We start from the raw sequence: 27,848 nt of genomic DNA on the forward strand, positions 1-27,848 counted from the left end.
AAGTAAATTAGTTTATCTTCCGTTCCAAAATTTCCGTAGGACTTAGACCCCAGCGTTTACATGGGACCTTTGATCGTAGCGAAAGAAGCTGCCTTATGCTTTGAAATGAATCGCGAAAAGGTTCGCTTAATAGACATCGCATGTGGAACTGGCCGCGTAGGAAAAGAGGTAATATCGGACATAAAGCAGGTAACTAACAATTGACACACAACTTGACTGCTTCAAACATTTGACGGTCTAGTTAACATAAGTTTTCAATTAAATATTTAAGATGTTTTGTTCTGATAAATACGTTTTAACATAGAGGTTGCAACTTGGAACAAAGTAATTCACACTCCGCATAAACAATAAGTCGGTTCAGCTTTTTATATGTCAACTATATATACCAATCTTTTGAGATTAAACTAGTCAACTTCTCAACATTGAAACCAATCTGCGTTCATTATAATAATGATTTAGTATAGTTTACCGCGTAAACAATACTTTTTCAAGACTACACTAAACCATTCGTCTGATTAATATTTTGTTCTCAAACTGAATACACAAAATTTCCTGATAATAAATGCATGTAAAATGTCTTGTCTTCCTTTTGATTCGTGAGTATTTTTTTTCTTCTTAATTTGACTATTCAGAATCACAGATCATGAACGTGTCAATCACTTTTGCTTGCGAAAAATTAAAAAAAAAATGACATTATACCAAAGTTGAATAAAAACTGAGTCAGAAGTTTAGCTGTTAGTGTAGTCAATAATTTCTTATATAAAGATTCGATCTTTTTACCTTGTTTATGACCCCCACTTGACCCATATTTTAATTTCGCCTAGACGCTGTGAAGATAAATATTGCGCCAAGTTTCATCAATACTTTTGGCCTCAGAAATGATAACGAGGTAAAAGCAGATTATAACAATGTGTTTTGTGGCTTAATACTTGCATGTATTATTACACTTTTAACAATTTAGCAAGAATCAATTCCGTTTCAGCTTTCTAAGTACGGATTTATATCCATTGACGGCGTTGATCCTGCGGAGGGAATGCTGAAACAGTGCCAGACGAGCCAAATCTATACAAACTTGTACAAGGAGTTCGTCTGCGACAAACCACTTCCTATTGCAGAAGGTAAGACGTTTCGATTTATTACTGTACTTGAAACTGTTATTTATTTAAACGACATAATATAAATAACCTGAAATTGTTTCAACTGGGTTTATAGTAGAGCACGCAAGCCATTACTAATAAGTTTTAGTAGAGGCAAATTACGTGTCGAAACTTATAAGCATATATCAGTTAGTAGTTCTTATGGTTATTAAAGGATTAAACTTTTCATTGTGATCTTTATCAATCAAAATATTAATATTACGCAAAGGATCAGTAAAAATAGATGTCTTATAACACTTCACATCTTTAATTTAGCAATGATCTTCAACTGTCCGTGCAGTTATGGAAGTTGTCTCCAGATGAGGTTATATTTCAAATGAATAATTGCAATCAAAACACTTTGATTAGGTGTAAAACAAACATAGAACAATCGTCATTTTATGCATACAATCAATATCTAATACCATTAAGAATTCATTGATACTGCCTTTCTGCATGTATTATTGATGCTTGCAAAATTGCCCACATGTTTAGTTTAATGAACGTTCTTATTCGTGCAAAAACTGTGAACAGTGAATCAGGGAACCTTTCTCTGCTGTTTTAGTGAGATTATGTTTGGCTATCGTTTAAATATATTACACCTTAAGTGGCACGTGTATTGCAGGTACTTACGACTGTGCAGTCTGCTCGGGAGGCTTTGGTGAGGGCCATATACCCTGCAGCGGGCTACAGGAAATGGCCCGAATCGTCAAGTCCGGTACGAAAACTACTCTGCGTGTTTGTTTCCATATAAATTAATATTAAGCCCGTTGTTGCCTTCACGAGAAGTCAAAAGGTCCAAACCTTATACGGTGTAGGGGATACTAGAGCTGATCAGGTTCTTAACTTCAAGGGAATTGCTTTGACTTTGCCTTAGGATCAATTTACTCAGCCTTATACCCTTGATGAAATAACTGACATTTATTGTAACATTTAGACAACTGCAATCGAATGAAAGCAATCAATTTATTGTCACCGCTATGGTTTTTGAGGATAAAAACCATTGTCGTCAATAAACAAAATTTAATGATGATTACGTTTAGATTTTTTTCAGGAATTACGCAGCAAGGGTCTTGTTACAAAATCGCAGACGACATCATTTGTTTTTATATTTATGTAGGAACACCGGATGCTATTGATGCAATGATCAATATGTCTTAAGATATCATTCTACCTCTCTCGATGTTCATAAGCAGAAAACACTACCGAGAAGCCAAACTATATTTCGTGTTTAGGATGTTGACCAACGTATTTCTGTGAAAACAAATATGAATCCACCATTCTATGCTCCTTTTAAGTTTTCGAAGAGCTTACTAATCGCTTAATCCCGGAACCATTGTGTAGTTATCTTAACTTATTTTGTGTATTATAATCATAACATTTACTTATATTCATTTATGTCATTACATGATAAAAAATGTTAATAGTTGGTTTGATACTGAGTATCTTTTTCATAATGTGAACATCTTGCCCGTCTCACGTTGTTTAATACGCCAATATTTATATGCACTTTTGCATTAAAACCATATTAAAGATGTATAAAGTACACCGATAATATACTTTTAATATTTTAAAGAAAACACAGTTTCAGCCTGATGTTTTTTTATTTTACATAAAGGCACGCTTACGACGACTTTTCAACGGATATTTCACTTATGGAACATAAAGTCCACGTCGACATATGTCAAAATCCGCATAGGCAAACGACGAGTAATTTGACCTCTCCATTTAAAAATCACATCAAAACGTACAGAATAGAAAAACGGAGAATGGGTCTCATTAAACTTACAATGACATTGATATTAGCACAATATTATATCATTCTATTGAACGTACATACTAGTAAGATTATGCTGTACGGTTCCATTAAACAAAATTGTTTCCAATGTCAGTGTGTTCTTTAACTCTTCAGGTGGTTTGGTAATTTTTGTGATGCGCAAGGAATACATGAAAGACGTCGAGGAATACGCGAACAAGCTGGAGCCCATGATTTCCCGCCTTGAGCATGAGCATACGTGGGAGCTTCTCGAGAGACGCGAGGTTTCCAACTACTCCTTTAACAAGGACGGCGTCATTTTCAAGTTGAGGATCAAACGCGGCGGACATGCGATGAATAATGCCGCCAACGGAACAGAACGGGCTTAAGAGGAGAGCAAATTATCGTTATGACTATAGACGTCTAGTGTCAATTTCTTTGTGTGTACACATGCTCTTTTAATTTGTGTTTAGCTACCTTCACATTATTCATTCTACGTTGCGTTAAGCTGTTAGTAAATACGTGTTAAGGTAACTATAATCTTCGAACAACACATTGGTGGATGCGTTTCACTCTTTTCTAATACCAGGTAGATATTTTTATAACAACTTATTTTGCACAATAATATACACACACTATGCTAATGTGGTTTGTGTTTACTATTCAATTGTACGGACAGTATAGATTTTAAATAAAAACGGACAAGGATCAATTCATTGTTGTTGAGCTTTGTTCGAGTCAGTTCGTGTCAATAAAACAGGAATAAAACAGGAATAATTTGAAGTATCCACAACATCTTCGTAGTACATGTGTATGTGCATGTAAACACGTAGATACATAATTAATGCGACATTTTAATTCATAGTAGACACTTAGAGTGAAGACATACTGAAAGTTGATACTGAGATAAGTAAAACACGTGCAGTTAATTTCGTTGTTATTTATAACAACACATAGTATGTAACCGGCGTCGCAGGGTGAATGCCCAACGAAGTAATAGGAAGTTGACGTAGAGAAAGATACATTTTACCTTTTCATTAATTGCAATTCAGGAAGTTACAACACATACAGAAATGTTGATGCAATTACATTGTAGAATTCAAGCATTAACCTTTCTTTTCTCTGGGTGATAAACTAAATTTTAATAATTGGTGAAACACATTTACGGTCTTTGGCATATGAACTTTGTATAAATATACATTCAGGTACATAACCTTCATCGTGTGATTGTTTCACAGTTTCAACGCATATAAGGGCCTTTTTCACGTTTGGGTAAATCGAAAAAAAATGAAGAAAATAAATGTTTCAGATATGCACATTTGTGTTAGATTTATGATATTTGCGAGGACACATAATACTAATTATTTACCATGTTCTAAAATATAAATCTTTTTGATGATTTAAAAACCTAAAAACTATAAAGCATTACAAATGCGATGCGATTGAATAATTTGGAGAGTTCTGGTGGTATCGTTATATTTTGTGACGCTACGAGGATTCTTCATATAAAGTATTCAATTCACCTCTCACTGTATGAGCACGGCTGGCCGAGTAGTAAGACTTTAACTCCACGGGTCAGTGGTTCGAGTCCGGTTGAGGATTACTTTATTTCTTATATTTTATTCTTGTTTTTTATGCCCCCGGATCGAATGATCGGGGGTATATTGTTTTTGGCCTATCTGACTGTCTATCCGTCTTTCATTCTGTCATTATGTCATTCTATCATTCTGTCCCAAAACTTTAACCGTGGTTAAAGTTATGCGATAAGTTTTGAAATATTGATTATAGCAATTTGATATTTGGCATGCATATAATTACAACTTCTGTCACTTTCATATGAATGCTGCATTCTGATTGGATAATTTGTTCACGTGACCGTTTTTTCATTTTCCGATGAACCCACTTCGTATGCAAATTTAAACATGAATATTCATGGCGCTACGTTCTGGCCATAAACAAGTTGCAAACATGACGTCATGTTTTGCGCGAAACTTAATGGCGTTGTTTTTTTATTGGTCAATAGCGAAATGACGTTATATTTTTGCGCGAACTTCAACGATATACCCGTTTGACGGAGAAACTGAAACTTAAAATAGATCCATACGCTAGATTAAAAAGGACTTTTATGACCCTTACCACGACACAATTTCAACTTTAAGATCATTTTGTGTTGTAATTATAAGAATTGAATAGCATTTTTCTGCATTTCATCGGTGTATGAACTGTCGGGAAAAATACACCTAATTTATGCATAAATGCCGTCGGCATTCAAGCTCAAATCTCTATCTTTATGTTAACAATACTAGTATTCAGTTTTGCTTTTTATTTTTTAGAACATATTTTGCATCGATTTTAAAGGAGTTAAGTCAAGGTTTCACAACAAGACAGGAGTTATGTCATACGAGACAGAAGGTCATTGCATAATCGTATGTTTACTTTCATTTGCAACATGCTTACAGTATTTATTTTACATGGCCAATAAACCCCACTGTAATTCACAAACAAACCTTGGGAAAATGCAAACTCATAAAGTGCAAGCTAAAAATGTAATATAAAGTATATTAAACATTGCCATGATCCTATACAAAATCATAGAGTGCAAGCTAAAGTTGTTATATAAAGTATATTAAACATTGCCATGATGATATTTTATTGATTTCTGTAGAGCGAACCCAGTTATTATCGACACCTTTACGCAACACCTTTTGTTCCATATACGCTCCAATTTAACACATCTGCTGAACTTGTAATTATAAAATATCACACATTCATGTATATGACGTCAAAGAATTGGATTGGTCGATAAAATGTATTTCTGTTTGCAATTCCCTACCTCGTCATTTTCTTGATAAATATATCAGTTTATGAATATACTTTGTCTGAAGTGAATTGGTAGCCATGGATATATCGGAGGACTACCCTGATATTGGTAATTATAAATACTGTCACTCTTTTAATTGCAATTTAATCCGTACAGTGCTGAATGATAAACAAAAGTAATACTATTAGTTTACTGACAATGATGTAAAATTATATTCAAACATGCACATTTAAAATTGAAATTTAATTATATAATGTTTTTATGATAACCTGCAGACTGAAAACGGACTGAACAAAGGAATGTTTCCAATTAAAATACTTTATAATAATTGGATTGCATGCTTTTTAATCATTAATATATGCGAGCCCTATAATATTTTTATTTGTAGTGTGAATAAAACCCCTTTTTTAAACAAAACGAAACATCATGATAAGTGTAGGAGTGAAGGAAACCATTATACCACAGGCTGACATATTTAATTACAGCATATAGATTGAGGATTGTTCATAAAATACAGCGGTATGCATCGGAAAACAAAGAAAACGAATGCTTGTTATTACCAAATGTAAAGTGTTAAATGCAATAAATCTATGTAAAAAGAGTATGTTTAATCAGAAAGCAATTCGATTATGTTGCCATGATTATTTAACTAAAAAGATATCCTTTTTTGTTAAAATGATCATTAGAATTTTACATACTGGTATATTTGGACTCGTTTTCCGTAGGAGATTAAACATTAATTATAGAATTGAATGTTTGATTTCAAGTGCATACTGAGGAAAGTTTTATCTGTCATTTGTATTGGGAGCAAACACACAATATAGATCCTAGATCAAACTTATTTTTATTTTTAATCAACATATTCAATATGGCAGAGTATATTCGTTGTATGTTGAATATTGTACTACGTTAGTCTTATATCGAAACGACACACATTTATTGATCCATTATCCATGCAAAAATATTAGTTTGAAAATGTTTCTGAGTAAATTATAAATACACCGCTCTCACATCAGACATTTTCAAGATATAGTCCTTGAGTTATAAATGATTGACTTTCACATACTTGCTATCATCGACAAGTTATTTCAATTCTAATAAATTATAGCTGAGTGCATCTTGGGGTTAGAAGTATTTGAAGCGTGATGTTAAACGCTATAAACACCACAAATAGTTTGGAACCATCCTTTAGGTGTTTGTTGTTCCCGTGTCGGACTATTAATCATACTAAACATAATCATACAGAACGGTGATCACTACCATTTTAATTATTGATTGTGATTCGTTTGCAAAGAAAACAAAAATAAGGCCTGATATGTTGAATGGATAACATGTTTACATATACATATTACATTTACATCTACCTTTTTCTTGAGCTACATGAAGTGTTGAAGAACCTGCATTATATTTAACATATGTTTTTTCTATCGTGTTACATATTGTTGGAGATATTAAAGGAACATATTTACTGAATCGCAGTTATAAATATTTTGTTCAATAGACAATTGTATTGTAACATTAAAATGCGCCCGAATAGTGTGCAAATAACGACCTGGTTGTTACTTTTTTGAAAGAATTGTATCAAGCAAACGGCACAATCATTATTATGTTTCTACGCCAAATCGTGAAATAAGGGAATGATCGAACAACGTATTTTAGAAAATGCACACACGACTGACCATACAATTATTGCTAGCTTTACAAATTCCTCCAAAGCACTTACAAGAGACACGAGTTAACCAAATTCGTCCGAATACTATTGAATCAACAAGTTTACGCAAGGCATCTAGATGTTTTAGAAAGCTTAGAAACCAGGTAACAGTACATTTGTTAAACGAGAAACACACATACATTGTCTCTAAATAAGTCATTACGTCCGAATGGAGTACCCGTTTCTTTATGACATTCGTTTTTACGACATAATTCATTTTATTGAAAGCATGGATATTCATTAAAAACCTACCGTTATGTTTAAAGATTGCAAGAGATATACGGAAACTTGCGAAAAGCGGGTTATATTCGACTAAAAGCAAGCCGGCTATTACATGTTGAAAATCAGATAAACATTGTTAAGTGGCGAGTTATTTCTGTACGCATCACATGATATTCCTTTCGTTTTCGTAAAAAGATTAAGTTTGGAATACTCGTTTAGAAAAGGTTCGGTAATGGGTGTCTCAAAAATTTGTGTTTACCTCTTTTAAATATGTGCTTTTAATATAATGGCATATTGATTGAAATAAATATATTTTGACCATAAAAGCGATCGTTCTTATCATTGATTTTTAAGCAAGATACAGCCAAGAGCAAAGTAATATTAAAAATAACAACAAACAACAACCAAAACAACAACACAATGAATAAAGAAAATGACCTTTTATGTTAGGACTACAATGAATGTCTGTCGTTTAATAATAAAAAATGTAATAAAACAATGCAATGTCTTCTTGGATCGTATGATATATTGATTTCCACTGGAACGTTCTGTTGCTATGTTTATGGAACGGATCGCTAAGAATATTAGACATTAATGAATACGACTATCTGTTCAAATGAAGAGATCAGCAGGTTAATATCAATTCTTTCAGATTGTTACGGGTTAAGAAGCGCTTTTTGAGCGATGAAAACGTTCCATTAATCAGATTAATTGGATCACATACCTGGTTTAACTGAAAGAATCGTCGTTAGTATAAAAACATTTTCAGTATGTAAAACCGCAAATGATGCAGTACCTTATTTTAATACTTACAACAAAAACCGATGCAATCAGGGCACTCCGAGTTCCGTTACAGGAAAGCTGACACTTAATCCAATCCCATGGGGTCAAATTATGAAACGGCCAATTGTCAAGGTTTTTTTCTCTTTTTTCTTAACATATAAATTTAGCAAATTTACGTTTGATTTAAAAATATATTATGTCAATAGCAAGAATAAATGAATAACTAATAATGAAATTTGTAAAACAAAATCCATTCGTAATAATGAAAGCACTCTCGGAAAAAGAGTTTCGTAATCTCAAAAGTCAGTCAAAATTTAACAATCATGAAACCCCCCTCACATCTACCTCAGTATCAACCTACTTGTACCACTCATACATAATTTCAAGTTGATCCGACAGGTCGAAATACCCCAAAACGCATTTGAGTATAAAATATGATAAGCCATCTGTCTTGCGTTTTATGTACTTATATTTCATTGGCAAAGGGAGCTGAAATCGTTTTAATTAATAAAAATCTAACATTGATTTGTTTAAATGTACTAGACATAAGTAATGTGTAAAACGTGTAACATGTTGCTTTAACCACGAGCGGATGTGCAGTGACATGCAAAAGGCAGGTTCCCGTACGAAAAATCAATTTTTCGTTAAAAAAACAACATTGTATAATAGCATACATTATGATGCGAATCACTTGTTTTAAGCAAAATTTAGACTTTCAATAAAATAACACATCTTCATAATGAATTTTTATAAAAAAGACCCGACTCCTGATTTCTTTAAAAGTTAGTTAACACAACAGCTAATTCCCAGTTGGTGCAATATGAAACAACCAACTTAAAAGGAATGTTCGTACCTTTTTTTTTTACATCAAATTGTGCTAGCCTAATGTCAATTTAAAGATGAAAATGATTAATAAGAAAATTGCAATATAAAAGATATCCGCCCTAATGCATGCATCCTAGGAAAACAGTTGCGGCAATTATATTTCGGCAAATGCACAGCCCTTTAATAAACGTTAATGATATAGTGGAAGGTAACCTAAAGCGCACTGTACAAGCAATTTCGCTGTCGTTGCATTTGCTGCCTGTCAAAATGTATACATCACGGGTAAAAACAATGTTTTAATTTACAACAGGCAATTAACGACTTCAACGTTTTTTGACGGAATAATCTTTATTGAGACTAGTAAGATTGTTTGATTAGTTTTATAAGTTTTAATAGTTTTGTTTTGTTTCCTATAGTATTAAACACTAGAGTTTCTATAACAACGAAGATTTTTATTTTAATTAATTTTTTTCTTTGTTTTTCAGAAAACCTTAGTTTACATTTAACATACCCTGATAATAACCGATAAAAACACTTTTAAAAAGTTTCCGTTTTGATAAAAGAACGAAACAAACTTGTCTGTGCCTTGCATGATATTATAAAGTATGCAGGCAAGTTTTCCGCGTCTGACATAGGAAACATGCGAGATGCAATGTGTATAGTCCGCATAAGGTGTACAGCATTTTGATTCGGAAAGTACAGTGTGGAACGGTTGTATCCGCTCAATATTTTCGAATTCGATTCACGTTCAACATTCGATTAGAATTGTTGCAAAAACGGCATGCTACACCCATTAAATTTTCAGTTTTGCCCATGCAACACTAAAATAGCTAAATATGTGATTGCCATATTTTTTTAATCTCATTGTGCGCGCATATATGCAATCGTATTTTGATGTACGATTGAACCGAATTATATGTGCATACATATAAATATTTCGTACATTTACCAAAACAAACACTTTGATTCATTTTTTATTTATTTACGTTTTATTTCTGCTTATGAACACGTTACAACGTTGTCAATTGTTCGAGCAATATTCAAGATAAAACGCGAAGACCCACAACGGGCCTCGCCCGCGACAGCAAGCAATAATGCGCCTTCTATATTCGGCTTCGCGCTTCAGACTGACTATTTACTAACAAAGAACAGAAGTTAATTCAACGTGTGCAATTTTGATTGGCCGTTTGTAAAGTCATGTGTCTGCAACGTAAAGTTGATTTTACGTGTGCAATTCTGATTGGCAGTTTGTAAAGCCACGTGTCTGCAACATAAATATGACGTATGCAACGGAAACATAACGAATACATACGGAATAGACCGAAGATTGACACCTATGATCAGCAAATATTCGTGCCCGGTATTGACGTTTGATTACACGAGGCTACGGAAATGTTGATTTAGGTGACTTCTTATTTAAGATTGTATGAAATTTGATACAAATTTCGATTACTATATTAATTCAATAATGCCCAAAATCCGAATTATGTTACACTCTTTGAAATCTCCTGATATTAGTAAGCTATACAAAGAGTTTCATAACAAGTATTGCCATTTGATGTGTTTGTGTTGCTTGTGCAAGATGTTAGAACTGATTTTATACAACTATTTGAACAACCTTGAAAGGGTTGATATGTTTTATTAAAGCACATTCACTTGATGACTAAGTAAGATACGTTACATTGTTAATTGAATGATTTTCTCATTTAGTTTACGACGAATGCATTAAGTATGCTATATTTAATTGCGATTGTGTTATGCTTAATATGGAGCAACTTTTTGTTAATATTTTCTTATTAACCATATAGACCTGTTGTGGTCTCAATCAAAAACGTTTTACCTTTTTAATGTTAGACGTATTAAAAAAGTGTATAATTGTATATTTTACCAACGTGTCCGTCGTAAAATTACTTGAGTATGGACTTAATAACATGCATATTCATTAAATGACACATTGCAGAAATCGTTTCGTACAGAGATTTCGATAAAATTAAAATACAATACAAACGAATTGCTTTTGGTAAACACATACACAAGTGTCTTATGGCTGCGTTGTTATTTGATTATTTTTAACGAATGGCAAAGTGTAACCTCGTAGAGTTATGTAACCCCGATCATGATGATAATGTCGTAAAAGATATTGTACATTGGAAATCTCAATATATGGTGTTTTATGATATAGTTTTCGTACAAAACACATTGTATATGGAATTATTAACATCCGCACATATTGGTGCACTGCAAAAAGGCATATTACATGCATATTTTGGAAGATTAAAAATGTGCTTGCCGTGCTTGCATGCATCGCAACGTAAAAACTATGAATTTGCCTCGAATGATTGACTAAACTACTCGTCTGGTATCAAATATTTATATAACCGGAAATAGTACTCAACTTTACCAATCGCGTGGGATTTATTTCGACAAAATCGAGTAAATAATAAGATACTAACATGGTTTTGAATTTTCTTAGCGAAGGCAATATTTACAATTTTATTTTCGTCTTGGCATGTTAGCCAAAATGACGCCACGAATCACGTGCCATGGCCACACTGTAGACAAGCGAAGTTGTTTCTGTCAAATATTTTTTTTTTCGTCTTTAAAAGTGATTATTCGAACTGTCTTCGCTTCTACTATAGCTTATTGGTAATTTTTAACGTTGTGGGAGACAATACTCTGGCAATGACATGTTATGTAATGTGAATATGATTTTTCTACATTTGTACTCCCTGTATAGTTTGAGCATTTTATGATAAAAACACACGTATCATTGACGCAATGATGTGTACATGAAACATAGAAAACGTCTTGAAATCTATGTATCTGTCATTGCGGAGAACTTACTATTTCACACTGTTTCATTTTCTCCAACCTTTTGTCTGAAGTTTTCTTTCTGATGGTTCAACCTCTTCCCTGTCACACCCTCACTCACTCAGACTCTTTTTTTTAAGCTACATCAAGTATTCTATATTTTTCTCTTTCAATTAATATGAATACATCCTTGCATTTTTTCTTGCACAGAAGAGAGCATGGCTACTTACAAGTCATATCTTGAAACAGTTGACCCATTCGTAATTTTATTTACAGTTTAATTAAAGCAAAAACGGGAACGCACATGTTTTAACATTGATATTAAACCTGGTGTTTGTTTCAAAGTTAATACAATGTAAGCTGCTTTAAAGTAAACAATATTGTTATTCTGTATTTTGGTTTAGTTTTATTTATTTGAAAATGGGAATACCAACTAATATATGTTGACGTTGATATTTCATTTTGTCGAGTTCAAAACGTAAAACGCAAAAGCCGATATATACACTAACCAATATTGGCTAAATTATCTCCCTTTCTTCTGAATTTATAAACATGTACTCACAAGTTCATGACATATCAATGATATATGACATATCAAGCTGATTCTGGTCACTGCCGAGCCATAGAGTGCTTTGAGTTTATGAAGATGTTGTTTTTTTAAAATTAAGTCCGTAATGACATCCATCTCTCGGTCGCCAATGGTGAAATAAAAGCAGTGTTTTTCCAATTTCTTTTGTGACAGAATCGAAGGCTATATCTGGTAATCATCGTTTGACACATTGAGCGAAACTGTAATTTTCTGTGTTGCATTGCTGGTAATTTTAATGAGAGAGGTTAACACATTTGAATGGTTTTGTTAGCAGGGAAACCATTATTTCTGAGGAAAATACATAGCGATAGCGTAACCTGGTACATACTAACATAAGTATGTATACAGTTTATATTAAACAACTTTTGTTTGATTGGCTGCTGATATATTAGTGGTGCAAATCTGTGATTGCTGTTTTTAATACCTGATACAAACCAAATCGTAGTAGTTTACTATGTTAAAAATTATAGCTTTTTATTCTGATGTTCACAGCTGGTAACGATCTGGAGAAAATCTATATAAAATCCGCTGAAGGTCTTTGTGCATTATGTGTTTAACGTTTGGTAAACATATGATACATTACTATGAATTAGGAGTTAAACATTCGACATCCAATAAAAAATAGTACATAGCTATTCATTCAGAATTGCACATCTGAAGACTTAGAGCGCAAATATGCATTTATACTCGCACATATTATAAAGAGCTAGAACAAAAGTTTTTAATTTGACGTAAGCAGCTGATGAAGGGCTGGTGCATTTCTTTCAACAATGGTTGTAACATCTTATGAAGACCCTAGCGCACAGTATGCATTCTGTTAATTAAACATCTGATGAAAATCAAGAGCATGACAATGCATTTCCATTTGAGCATCTGATGAAGATTCGTTGCATATTCACGTATGTGAATTCTTTTTTCAACATCTAATGAAGATCGCGGCAAAGCTATGTATTCTAGTTTGAGTTTGTGATGAAGATTTAGTGCATAGGTATGAATTAAAGTTGAACAACTGATGATATCTTATGTACAGCTATCTAATTGAACGTCGTTTAAAACAGATTTAACAACTCACAAATAGCTACAGATATTTTCCTGTGTACCGACTATTTATAATTGCCACATCCTAAAATATGAGGTCGCATTCAAACACTTGACTAGTAAATTTCAACGTTAGCTTTTAATCTTTATAGTTATATATGTACACAGATTTACATTCCTAATTTATTGTTTCGTTAAAATGTGTACTATTTGTTTGGTATAGTGATAAACTGTATCTCAGATAACTTTTATGAGTTCATTGATAGTCTTATCATAAATTAATCTTTTTCTGTTATTACCAAATGGTTTAAGTTCTGCTTTAATTGTCTTTCACTAAAAAAGTACGATATTAACGTGTACTCATTCCACTGACAGCGTCTTTCAAAATGCACACTGTAAATAAGTTACACTCAATGTGCCAAAGAGGATCACATATGCAAATGTAGTTTATGTTTGGAACAACGAATCATACATGTTTTTGCAAGAGCGAAAATGGTGCTCATAGCATAGTGACGCTTTCGTCCATAGTTGAGCAACGTAAGTTCTTTACATAACAAGTAAGCCTCAAGGTAGCAATTCTCGAACGATTTTCTCAACAACATTTATAATATTATAGCAGGGTAAATATAAGTCCTTCTTATGCTACTATCAGTGAAACAATCAAATCATAACATGACTTAACCATCTGATAAATAAAGTTACTTCTGTTATTATTTTTTAACCGGTTAGTAACTAATTGTCAAACATTTCATTTATTGCAGCCAACACATAGCCATATATATTTATTTATTTAAACCATAAATTATGAACAAATTACTTCGGACGAAATGTTCGTCCAAAAATGGATATGCTAATAATGTTCACAAAACAATGGGTTAATTGGGTTGTGACATAATCTTTGACACTCATAATACACATGCATACGTCCTTTTCAATGTTCATATCGATTTATTTCTATTAATTAAGTTTCAGCACAACGCTTTCGTTTTCCACTGTTCGTAAAATATTCTAAACTGTAAGTTAAATGTAATGGCCAAGTGGCCCCATGAAAATAACAATGATTGTGTGACCGTAATGTTCGGCCGTCTCTTATTCTTTAACTACACTCTACTGACGAACACTGTATTAATATAGATTGGAACACCCAATGCTGACGTGTACAATGAAAACCACGTGCCCAAAGATAGCGACGTAACTTGATTTGCAGCAGACAAGACAGGATGCTAAGCCCGCCATTTATATTCCCTGTATACCCCCACAACATGTCGTATTAGTGAGATAATCAATGAGTAATAAAATTTGTGTGTTCTTATGTATTATCATCTGGCATCGCTCGCCAACATGTATCATCAATTAGCTTAGCCATTTCATAATAAGATCGGTATTGATTCAATATTGACACTGCTCCAAAGCATATGTAGGAATTTGTTTGACAATTGTACTTCAGTTGTTTATAATTTTCCAATTGGTATAATATTCCACTAGAATTTCTGTTGTTTATAATTTGCCAATGCGTATAATATTTTGTATACTAATATTTAGTATAATATTTAATTTGTTACGTTACAGGGTTCATACATCATAGTATTTGATAAACGACAAAATAAGCATAACATGGAAAATTAACATATGTGTTTTGTTTTTAACTAAAACTCTGCTATCTTATTTTTAACGTTTTAAATAAAGGTATAATACTTTACAATATTTGGTTTTTGTAAGTTTCAACAAACGTAAACATTGATATTTTACCCATATTCAAAGAAAAAAACATAGTTGGTTGTAACCGTATCAGATTCTTTTAATAACCATGCCAAGGTCATAAATCACAAATTACTTTATTTGTCATGCTTGTTAAAAAGTGACAGACAGTGGACCACATATTGAAATAATTACATCAACAGTAGATAGGAATGAAGAATTTCAGCGCCATTTTGTTAGGAGCCTTTAGGAGCAAGTCAAGTTGAGGTCAAGTCGGTTTTCACCTGGTGCCTGTTATGCATGTATTCGCTTAGGGGTATGGTAATAAATCAGTGTTAATTTATTGTCGTCGGTGTAATGAGAGTGAATTTACCTGCGAGTTATGCGTGACTTTTGGGTATTAGAAGCGATTTCATATTATCGGAGCGCTATTGAACTATTGGCGCTTTTTTTACGAACCCGTTATAATTTTACAGTTTTGTATTTGAAAAGCGAGCGGTATGGAACCACAGTATAGGCGCACAGAACGTTTTACATGATTTAGCGCTTTTATTTTACGAGCTCGATATATGTTTGAATGTATTTAAAAAGCGAGAACATATTTGGTATAGTTTTCTACAATGTTTGTCAATAGTGGACGGTTATAGAAAAAACAAGATAAATTCAGATTATCTTTTATTTGTTGAGCCTTAGATAAATGGAAATATTGTACGTGTAAAGAATGCATGAGTATTCAAGCAATATGAAACTAGATGTAAACACATTATATTAAACTAGTCACATAAAGGTAGTATTGAGGAAAAAGATAATACACGCAAATATTCATCACTTTAAATATACCAAAAGAACTGTAAGCATATTATGTATTTGTGCTTTTTTGTGTGCAAACCCGATACATTTCTGAATGTATTTGAAGAGCGATCATTCCCAGTGCAATTTACACTCCATTGTAATATTTAGTAGCCGAGTTACGATACTCTCACTTATGTGAAATATCAATTGGAAATGTTCGAGTAAACTGTCATTAAAATTTGCTGTAGAAGTTAAATACAATCCAAAACTTTAGGGACCCGTTGTTTTCAAAAGCATCGTTCAATTTTTACAGTTAGATAAAACACGTTGATTGGTTCGATCATGAGTGTATAATTGATCGAAATCAATACCTTTACGCAAAAAAGTGTTGTTGGGATTTTGTAACGTTGGCATTTTACGCGCAATTTGTTACGTGACGTTCACGCACGCTTTTCCGTTGTAACGTCACGCCCGTTATGTTTTGTTGATATTATGCATTGCAAGTAAAGGTTGAACCTGGATTTCGCTCCTTATATTATTTCTTACCACAACGCGTATTCCGCCTACATATTTTGGTGCCGTGACGAAAACCATGACGGAAATCAACGATCTAGAAAAGCAACTGAGCCAGCGTCTCGGTTTAAAGAAAATCATTGAGCGATTTATTGAAAAAATTGGCAGAAGCGAAAGAAGAAGATGACATGTTACAGTACGAGGCTACCATCGAAGCACTACAGAACAAAGTATGCAGTCTTCAGAGTCTTAATGAGAAGATTCTTTCGCTTACCGACGCCAAATCAACACCGGACGAGATGCTGGAATCCGAAGAATACACATTCGACTTAGAAGTCAAACTGCATAAATGCCGGCAATATCTTCTCCAAAAATCTACCATTAAATATGCTGAAGTTGTACCAACACAGAGATGTGAAGCACAGCCACAAGATACCCAATCCAGGAATGAAAATTCATCGAACAGCAGTCGTCAACCTTTTCCCGTGCCCAGTAGCTCGAATACACAATTTAGCAAATTGCCTAAACTGACATTACCAAAGTTTGATGGAGATTTATTACAGTGGCAGCCGTTCTGGGATTCGTTTGACTCCTCTATTCATAGTAACATAAACCTGACGGATGTACAAAAGTTTGGATATCTCAAAGCTCAACTTGAAGGCACAGCCGCAATGACAATGCAAGGGTTTGCACTCACGAATGCGAATTACATGCGCGCGGTCGATTTATTGCGAGAGCGTTACGGACAACAGAGTAAGATCATTCATGCCACGATGCAAGCCTTACTAACACTACAACCGCCCAATTCTACGGTCAGCAGTCTGAGATTTTTCTACGACAGAATGGAAACATACATCCGGGGTCTCGAATCCTTGGGACAGAACCAAGACATGTATGGTAGTTTATTGGTGCCGGTGGTGATCGACAAACTACCCGCCGACATCCGGAAGAATCTCGCCCGAGTTAACGAGAACAACGATTGGATGTTGCAAGACCTAAGACGCGCGATCAACAAAGAGAATAACATTCTTGAGATCGGCAGCGGGAGCTTGAAATCTATTCCGGAAGCGGAAGCACACAACCCGACAGCGTTGTTCCACGCCAGTACAAGAGGTAAGGGGGTTTCATCTACTACTGAAAATAACTACAGTGATTCCAAGACAAGAAAGTTTGCTCATAAATGTGCATTTTGTCAGAAAAATCACCACAGCAACGAGTGCAAATCGTATCCTGACATGAATTCACGACTTGACGTTTTAAAGGAGAAACAGCTGTTTCAATTGTCTTGGTAAACACCATCTGAAACAGTGTAAATCTAGAAGAACCTGTCGTTTTTGTGACAAGAGACATAACTCAAGTATTTGCTCAAAGAACGCAGTGTTTCAGCGCTATTCTACTAGTCGACCGGAAGCAGCCATTTAATATGCTGATGCCGGCAACGCAAGAACTGACGTGTTGCTGAAAACAGCGGTAGCGGAGGTATTATACGATCAGTACACGGCTTCCGCCAATATATTGCTGGACGAAGGAGCACGGCGTAGTTTCGTAACCGAAAAACTCGCAAATGAAATTAACTTACCTCGTACCGGAATGATATTATTCAGGTAGCCTCGTTTGGAAAACGAAGTCATGAAGTGCGACACATGGATACTGCGGAAATCTACCTTAAGAAAGACTATGGTCATAATATAAAGATGAATGTGCTGATTGTACCCACCATCGCCATTCCTATTCAAAATTATGTACAGAAACAAGTGATTTCGTTGCCATACTTACGAGAACTGAAGCTGGCACATCCGGGGACAACAGACGACGTGTTTGAAATATCGTTTTTGATTGGTGCAGATTACTAATGGCAAATCGTGGAAGACAGAGTAATACGTGGAAATGGTCCCACAGCAGTGGCCTCTAAGATAGGATACTTGTTGTCAGGTCCAGTGAATCAGCGTCCATCCCTGGCTCGTGCAGACTACGTCATGAATGTTATGACTTTGCCGCCAAATTCAAACGACATAGATCGGTATTGGAAACTAGAGAGTGTTGGTATATCCGCCGACGAAAACGATGAAACAGTCGTCAGTTTCATGAAAGAGTATCAGAAGACACACATATCTTTCAAAGATGGCAAGTACGAGGCACGGTTACCATGGAAACAGGAATTCGACAATTTACCTACAAACTTCGAAATAACGAAAAGAAGAACAGAACACACAATACAGCGTTTGAGTAAAGATCCCGGTGCATTGAGATGCTACGGCGAAATTATAGCAGACCAGGAAAGAAGAGACTTTATCGAAAAAGTACCGGAAGGAGAACTGTTGAGGAACGACAGACAGGTACATTAGATTCCACACCATCCCGTACAGAAAGATTCAGACACGACACCATTGCGAATTGTGTATTACTGCAGTTGCCGCCAAAACCAAGAGTCACCCAGTCTGAATGATTGCCTGCAGTCAAACCCACCAGCTCTTAACGACTGGACATCTATATTAGTCAAGTTTCGACTTAAAGAGTTTGCGGCTAGTACCGATATCGAGAAGGCGTTTCTACACATTGGACTTCAAGAGTGTGACAGAGACGTCACCAGATTCCTGTGGTTAAGCGACCCATCTGACGTGAACAGCCCTCTTCAGACGTACAGATTCAAGACAGTTTTATTTGGGGCCACTTGCTCGCCTTTTATATTAGACGCTACACTTCAGAAGCACCTTGAATAAAACAGTGATAAGTGGGCGAGCAAAATAATGAAAAACGACCTATACGTGGACAATATAATCTCAAGCTTTTCAGACGAAAAAGCAGTGCTTTCGTATTTCCGAGATGCTCGAGATCTCATGTCGACAGCCGGTTTTAACCTACGAGCGTGGGCATCAAATAGTGCCAAGTTGCAGAAATTAGCCGAATCAGAAAACGTCTCGGACTCAAAACCGACTACAAAAGTGTTGGGTATGAATTGGAACACGTTGGCAGACGACTTGGGATTTCCTGCCACCCCCATCGGAGCGACACCACAAAAGGCTACCAAACGAGAGATTTTACGACAGACGTCACGAATATATGAACCGTTAGGTTTGCTCACACCAGTGACAGTTCGAGCGAAGATACTTATTCAAAACATGTGGCGACAAAACTTCGGCTGGGACACGATATTACCCGACGACGTTCAACATGTGTGGAATAGTTTAGTTGGCGAGTTGAATGATGCGATGATGATGCGTGTAAACAGACACTACTTCCGAAATCTGAAAAGAACGACAACTCTAACGAAAATGAAAGTCGCTCACTTTACGTGTTCGTGGATGCCAGTATGCAGTCGTATGGAGCGTACATCGTTAAAGGGAGACAATCAACATTGGTTATGGCAAAAAACCGAGTTGCGCCGTTGAGGTCGATTACTTTACCAAAACTAGAACTTATGGCTGCCCTTCTGGGAGCAAGACTTACAAAACATCTACAGGCCGTTTTAGAATGTGAAAATGTGTTCCTGTGGTCGGATAGCCAAATCACGTTACATTGGTTAAAATCCGAAAAGTCCAAGACATTACAGCGATTTGTGAAAAACCGAGTGAACGAAATACATGAGCTAACCGGAAGTTACCAATGGAACTACTGCCCAACCCACCAAAACCCTGCTGACCTACAAACGCGGGGTGGGACTGCAAAACAACATAAAGAAAACAAGATGGAATGGACCGCAGTGGATCACAGCAGAAGAACAGTGGTCGAAATGAAACTCGAACGCTGGTATTTACAACCATGCACTCCGGACAGGGATAGAAGAGCAGCACGAACCATCGCAACCAGTACACCAAAGCAGTACTGGGGTGCACGAGATAATTGACATTCACAGATTCAGTAACTATAAGAAGTTGTTGAGAGTTACTGCGTATGTTTTAAAATTCGTGCAAAGCTGCTGAAAAGCGGAAATACGAATGCAACACAGTACGTTGACACCAGATGAGATACATGCCGCCGAACACCTCTGGTTAAAAACGTGTCAACATAATTCATACGTGACAGAGATTGAAAATCTTAAAGCCGGAATCAGTAAAAGAGCATCGTTGGTGAAACAGTTACGTTTGTTCCTTGATACAGACGGCATTTTGAGATGCGGGGGACGTATCCACAATGCACCACTGAATGAGATGACTAAATAATTCCCCATTCTTTTGCCTGCGAAACATCCTTTAACAAGACTGATAGTGACAGATGCTCATGGAGAAATTCAACATTCCGGTACAAGTGCGACGATCACATTTCTTCGATAACGGTTCTGGATGCCTACTATTAGACAGTGTGTTAAAACAATAATACGGAATTGCATTACATGCAAGAAGGTTCAGGGCAAACCGTTTTCAGCTCCGGATCCACCGCTTTTGATGAAATACCGTGTACACGATTCAACGCCATTTTCTGTCGCAGGCGTTGATTACACCGGCGCTGTGTATGTAAAAGACTCTAGCGGGACTGAATGCAAAGTGTACATATGCCTGTTCACGTGTGCAAGTACACGTGCAGTTCATCTAGAAGTAGTTCCTGACTTAACAGCTGATTCGTTCATGCAAGCATTCAGACGCTTTGTGAGCCGGAAGTCTTTGCCCTATCTTATGGTATCTGACAATGGAACTACGTTTGTAGCAGCAGCCAATCTTTTACAGCAGTTGTCTCAGACAGTCCATGATGATCTTCTCAATAAAGGTACGAGGTGGGCATTCATACCGAAGAGAGCGCCGTGGTTCGGAGGATTCTGGGAACGTTTGATAGGCCTCACTAAAACTACGTTAAAGAAGATACTGGGACGTTCCTACATCACAGTTGGTATGCTTCAGACAATCATCGTAGAAATCGAAGCGACCCTCAACGACAGACCTCTCACATACGTTAGTTCCGAGTTCGAGTTAGAAGGCGTCGTGACACCAGCGCATTTACTCTACGGAAGACGAGTGACCACGTTACCATATCGTGACATCACCAGTGGCAACCTGGAAATTACAAGTGCTACCGGGAGTGATATTCGCAAACGCGCGAAATTACAGCAGACATTGATAGAGCACTTCCGTGATCGATGGAAAAAAGAATATCTCACAGCGCTACGTGAACATCATACAGTCAGTGGAAAAAACGAACAGTGTATTTCGGTTGGTAGTGTTGTGCAAGTCCACGACGAAACACCACGTAGTACCTGGAAGCTAGCTGTCGTCGAGGAGGTGGTCAAAGGAAACGATGGACTGGTGAGATCAGCAAAAATACGAGTTGGAAATAAATTGACAAGCAGACCAATTACGAAACTTCATCCCCTGGAAGTGAAGTGAAAAAAAAGTGAAACATTTATAAGACTTGTGATGGATTTTATAGACTGAACGTTTACATTGTGTTAAGAATGTTGTAAATTAAGTGGTGTTTATATTTTGTTATGAGTATGCATTTAATTATTTGTATTAATTCTATTATGGTGTATTGCATTTCGCGGCCCCCAGAATGTTGGGATTTCGTAACGTTGGCATTTAACGCGCAATTTGTTACGTGACGTTCACGCACGCTTTTCCGTCGTGACGTCACGCCCGTTATGTTTTGTTGATATTATGCATTGCAAGTAAAGGTTGAACCTGGATTTCGCTCCTTATATTATTTCTTACCACAACGCGTATTCCGCCTACATAAGTGTCTTTATTTGAATAAGCCTGATTTCAATGGCGTTTTGTCGACATGATAAACGACAAATAAAAAGACAGACACTTTATATTTCAACGCAAAACTAAGGAACGTTGAAAAGTAAAAAGTAAACATGAATTTCGGAAATATTCTAATTTAGAAACAAAAATGGCAATAACATTATGTAATTGAATTCAGGATTATTTTGAAAGCTTGAGTAACGCTACTGCTACTCGGTTTAACGCTGAAGTTGAAGAAAGCAGTTCCTATAATTCTTTTAACGATGAAAATTTTACATTGAACTAGATCAACCGATAACGGCAAATGAAGTTATGGATTCACTGAAACGTTTAAAACAACGTAATAAAGCGATAGGCAGTGATTTTTCACATGAATATTTTATTGAAAGTATTCTTATTGTATTCGTTGATTTTGCTGCCTGTAATAGTATTTTAGGTTTGAGATTTAGACAAACATGTTTAAGTGTTGATTCTTTTCCTATATTGATGTCGATTATGCTGCACTATTGAAACGAAAACACCCGTTTGCATGTTTTTTTTTGTTAATCTGCTTACCTGTTTTGATATAAGGCGTATATGTCGTAGAGAATTATGGCTTAGCATGAAAAATCTGGTGTGCACATTAAATTATTTAGAATAATTAAAAATATGCATAATCATTGTTAATCATGTGTTAAGTCATGTACATCTAAATAGGAAATTTATGATATTGGTCTCAAAAGAGAATGGTAATGTCCTTGATTACATTTCTCACAGTCTGTAGACAATTTTAAATTTTGTGAACAAGAAAGTACACTTTCTGGAATAAATAGAGATTCCACAATACTAATTTTGTTGTTATTTTCGAATGAGAAGGTCATGATGGTAAATCACCATCACAGATACAGAACAATTATGATAAACATTACCTGTAGTATAATTATTAGGGGCTAAATGTGACTTTGAACTAAAAGATGATGTTTTTCGTAAATACGGTAAAATCCGATCAATATTATGGTCTCAACATCGAAATGGTCCATAAGTTAAATTATATTTACACTTCCATTAATGACCATGTTACTTTCACTTTAAACCAATAACATCTGCTTAGGAAAGCCCTAAGGCTATATTTAGTTTACTTTACAAATGTCAACAGTATGATTTGAAGCCGAAATTAGTTCGTTCAGTTGTTTAATTTTTTTGGTTAAGTCTGTTTTAGGTTATGCCTCTAAAATATTGGAGTTTTAATAAATAACCAAATATCAAACGCATTTGTTCAATTTTTGGCAAAATATTGTTTCCTATTAAAAGGGTCTTTTCACAGATTGTGGCATGTTTTGAAGTTTGTCATTAAATGCTTTATATTGATTATATGTGAGACGTACTTTATACTTTATATAAGCAATTTTCGTAGTTTCAAAAATTGAACGACAACAACAGTGAACAGTTATACAACTTAATAATCAATGATCGTATAACAAAACAACAAAGTATTTTAATTATGACTACTTTATTTTTTAACATACACACACACATTTAAGTAAATATACAACTACAACGTTGATACGAAATGTCTATGAAACAACACCATTATACATATTTACATATGATTTTAAAACGCTGATAAATATTGAATATAAACATTGAAAACATCATATTTTAAATCATTATTCTATGATTATATCGCGTTTTTTGCTGATTTAAAAAAGCCTGGTGATTCGCTATGTACACTACAACATATTGTTTCAGTAAAAGCTTGTTTAAACTGAACATATAGTCTTACATTGTCCTGTTTTCATAAGCGATAAAAATAATGCATTTTCTGAAAATATTGGTTCTATTTGAAATGGGAATAAGGTGGAAGTATTTGCAAAGTCCTCTCTACTGATATCAACACCTTCTCTTTTGCTCTACGTACCATTTGCTGTATACATACAAACATAGGTATACATGTTAATTCTTAATTTGTAATATTTAGAAGACTTTACAGATACCCAATTGAACCTTTTATTTGTCTGTATTTCACAGTGTGAATTGTCAAAGATATCACTTTATTTAATATCCACCCAGAGCCATATTTCATGTATTCTTCGAACAGCTTCAACATTTTATGATAGGCTTCATTTATATCCTCATTCAATGTTTCTTCATGTAATGTTGTAAAGGTTTTACTCCTAAAATGCGGATGTTGTTGAACTTGTTCTCCATCTATTGTATTTTTTACCAGATCCACCTTAAGCGAAAGCTACCATTTTATTGCTTGTTGATTTAATCCAGCATACAAAAAATTAATAGCATCCTGTTTTGTATTTGCAAAAAATGTTAATAAGTCTTTTTTTGGCACGTTTCCAGACGATGCTGATGATGATGACGCTTTTTCAGACGATATTGTTTTTTGTTATGTTGTAACAGGTTGTCTTTTCTGTTTGTTTTAAAGTCACATTGATCGCAGAAAGTTGTAGAAAATTATCAACTTTTGAATAGTGTCTAAATAATTTTCTACAACTTTCTTTTTTAAACTACTGTTCCAAAAATATTTTTCCTTAAAACTATTTCTTAGTCATAACATTTTTTATAAAACTTCATTTTTAAACAAGTTCTTTAACTTATTTTCAAAAACTTTCTCCTGAAACATTGCTTTTCTAAAAAATAATTCTCTCGTAAATACATTTTTTAACCTTCGTTTCAAAAACATTCTTCTAAAACGTACACCTTAAAAAAAATTTTCCTTTCAACTTTTTTTCTTTTCAAATTCTGAAAATTATTTTCATATGTAAAATTATTTTCGTAAAATCATTTTGCTTTAATGAGTTATACTAAAATTTTTAAACATTCTATTGAAAACTTTTTGCTTAACATTTTTCATTCAGGTATTTTCAAATTCACTTTTATCTTGTACAAATCAAATCAAATCAATGTTCTAAAATTGTTTCATCTTCATTTGATATAAACTGTCAAAACCACTTATAATTGTTTAGATATTAATTATGTGATAATTGTTTATCAAATATAGATCTCATATTTGTTTGTTCAAGTCCAAGTAGTATATCTTTATTTAAGTCTCTTCAATATACATTCATGGTAATTATATTACAATTATTTACACATTATCAAATGTATATTGCCATTCCATATTGGAATTATAAGAGACTATCGCAATTAAGAATTCCACTTAATATTTACAAATTACATACATTACGACTTATATCAATTCAACATTTTGCACAAACAAATGAAATAAAAAATAAAAGTTAAAAAGTTTAAAGCTGGAGAAACTTTGCTAATCAAATTAATTACGATCTGCCTTAAAACAAAGGTAAGATACTGAAAGATAGAAAAAAAGCACTATCGCGCATGAGTTAAAAAATGGGTGTAAGAAATCATATATCACGTTGATCTGATCACCGTGAACCGGATTAGCAAAGTTGCTTCAGACGCAATAAAACGGGAGAAAACTAAAGCAATGATCACATTATATACATAAATAAAATAGATTACTTACAAATTAAAAATACCCGCCTCTGTAGCATGAGATAGCAGGATCTGGCACAGGCTCGTATGATATTATAATTGGAAAACAGATAGATAAATTTGTCAACATCATTTAGTGTTAAAAACAACACATTTGTTTCGGAAGCACGTTTAAACAAAGTTTCTCTGATATCACAGTACACTGGGCAATGGAACAATACATGGTACTCATCTTCAACATTATTACAAAACGGACAATTTCTTTCCTGAATCGGTAAACCTTCATACCTGCCGGTTTCGATTCTGATGGGAGCTACCCCACACCGGAACTTACAAAACGCAGATCTATGTCTAGGTGGCATAATTAATTTACAGTATTGTTCAGTGACATATTCAGATTTAACACACTTATACAGACGCAATTTATTACCTCCTCTTCTAGAAGGACCAGTGTTACTATTTATTCTGTCATACCACTGGGAGATATACTTATTTTTAACAATATCTATGACTTCATCGACAAAAGATGACGACATCGGTTGCAAAATACTGCTATACATATTCAAGTTATTAGCATCTAGAAACTGTTTTATAGCAAATACCCAATTTTTACATAAACGATTAGACTTAGATGCTACCCAGAGTGCTATTCGCTTATTTACCCTCGTTGCGTCCATATATGATAAACGTGACCAATAAAGCGTGATAGATTTCCACTGCCGTACTTGTGGTGGAATCCAACCCATGTCACCCGATATGCCATCATTTGGTGTATATTTTCCGACTCCTAGAAAAAAGCGTTGCGCCCTGTTATGCACCGCATTAATGCATGAATAAGTCCGAGCGCCCCATAAAGGAGCGCTATAGTTAATTACAGGCCAAACGACAGAATCGTATAATTTGGAAAAAACATTATATGGAACGCCACCCAAGCTTTTACATTTTGCGATTAAGAGACCCAAAGCACGACTAGCACTCTGAGCAACAGCTTTAACCGTAATATCATAATCAAGATGTTCATGTAAAATAACACCTAAGTAAGTATATCTATCTACTAGTTGTAATACATTTTCCCCACATTTAAAAACTATATTCGTACGTTGAAAAGCATTTTGGCGAAAGTGAATAATATTACTCTTGGACGGATTAACAGTCATATCATTCAGAGAACACCAATCATTTAAAGCATTTAACAATATTTGTAGCTCATCAGCATTGTCGGCTAAAATTACAATGTCATCAGCGTATAACAAGATACATAGCTTTTCGTTATCAATATTAATACCTAAGCCAAAGGATTTAAGGTATATAGTTAAATCATTGATGAACAAATTAAAAAGCAGTGGAGATAATATACACCCTTGACGTAAACCACACTTGACGTCAAACCACTCTGTTTTAAAAGAATTAACTCTAACACATGACATAACAGATGAGTATAAAGATTTAACAGCAGATAACATCTTGCCACACACACCAACATCATACAATCTTTTCCAAAGTAAATGTCTATTAATAGAATCGTATGCTTTCTTAAAATCGATAAATGCACAGTATGTTGACAATCTATTTTTCTTTCTTGTATCAATAATAGTATTAAGTGACAGAATATGATCTGTGGTACTACGACCTTTTCGAAAACAATTTTGTTCATCAGACAACTTGTCATTTGATTCTGTCCAAAGACTAAGTCGATTATTCAAAATATAACAATAAAGTTTATACATTGCAGGTGCAAGTGATATCCCTCTATACGACAAAGGATCCCGTTTATCCAAAGTAGATGCTTTAGGTATAGGGCATATAACAGATTTACTCCATAAAGTAGGAACAATACCATTATTGAAGCAAATATTGAACAACACATGTAAAAATGACAAAGCTGAATCATTGGTTAGTACTTCGACAGGAATATTATCAATACCACATGATTTACCCTTTTTGGCATTGATCAATGCTTTATGAACCTCCATGATAGAAATGTGATCATTAAAAGAGATATTTTCGGACTCCGTCGTATCAACAAAA

At 34.6% G+C, this 27,848-nt stretch overlaps 3 protein-coding genes across 14 annotated transcripts in view; all 3 read left to right on the forward strand.

The window, feature by feature from the left end:
• The window catches only part of LOC127877407 (methyltransferase-like protein 27), a 46,936-nt gene extending 42,728 nt beyond the window's left edge, over positions 1 to 4,208 (forward strand). For 6 of the 10 annotated variants that reach the window (XM_052423244.1, XM_052423246.1, XM_052423249.1 and 3 more), the window contains exons 3-6: positions 40 to 168; positions 983 to 1,118; positions 1,762 to 1,854; positions 3,049 to 4,208. In XM_052423244.1, the coding sequence (XP_052279204.1) occupies positions 40 to 168; positions 983 to 1,118; positions 1,762 to 1,854; positions 3,049 to 3,281 (591 nt within the window). In that variant the 3' untranslated portion in view covers positions 3,282 to 4,208. The remainder of the gene's footprint in view (positions 1 to 39; positions 169 to 982; positions 1,119 to 1,761; positions 1,855 to 3,048) is intronic. The other 4 variants (XM_052423251.1, XM_052423252.1, XM_052423253.1 and 1 more) reach the window with 1 other exon arrangement.
• LOC127877406 (methyltransferase-like protein 27) overlaps positions 1 to 27,848 on the forward strand; it is a 90,279-nt gene that overhangs the window by 42,836 nt on the left and 19,595 nt on the right. The gene's annotated exons all lie outside the window — the stretch shown is intronic.
• LOC127878436 (uncharacterized) lies at positions 19,443 to 22,010 on the forward strand. The gene is made up of 2 exons (XM_052424959.1): positions 19,443 to 19,767; positions 21,121 to 22,010. Exons 1-2 carry the CDS (start codon positions 19,443 to 19,445, stop codon positions 22,008 to 22,010), a joined length of 1,215 nt encoding a protein of 404 aa, XP_052280919.1.

This window comes from Dreissena polymorpha, chromosome 4 (assembly GCF_020536995.1).
Source record: "Dreissena polymorpha isolate Duluth1 chromosome 4, UMN_Dpol_1.0, whole genome shotgun sequence".
In the NCBI taxonomy this organism is placed as follows: Eukaryota; Metazoa; Mollusca; class Bivalvia; order Myida; family Dreissenidae; genus Dreissena; species Dreissena polymorpha.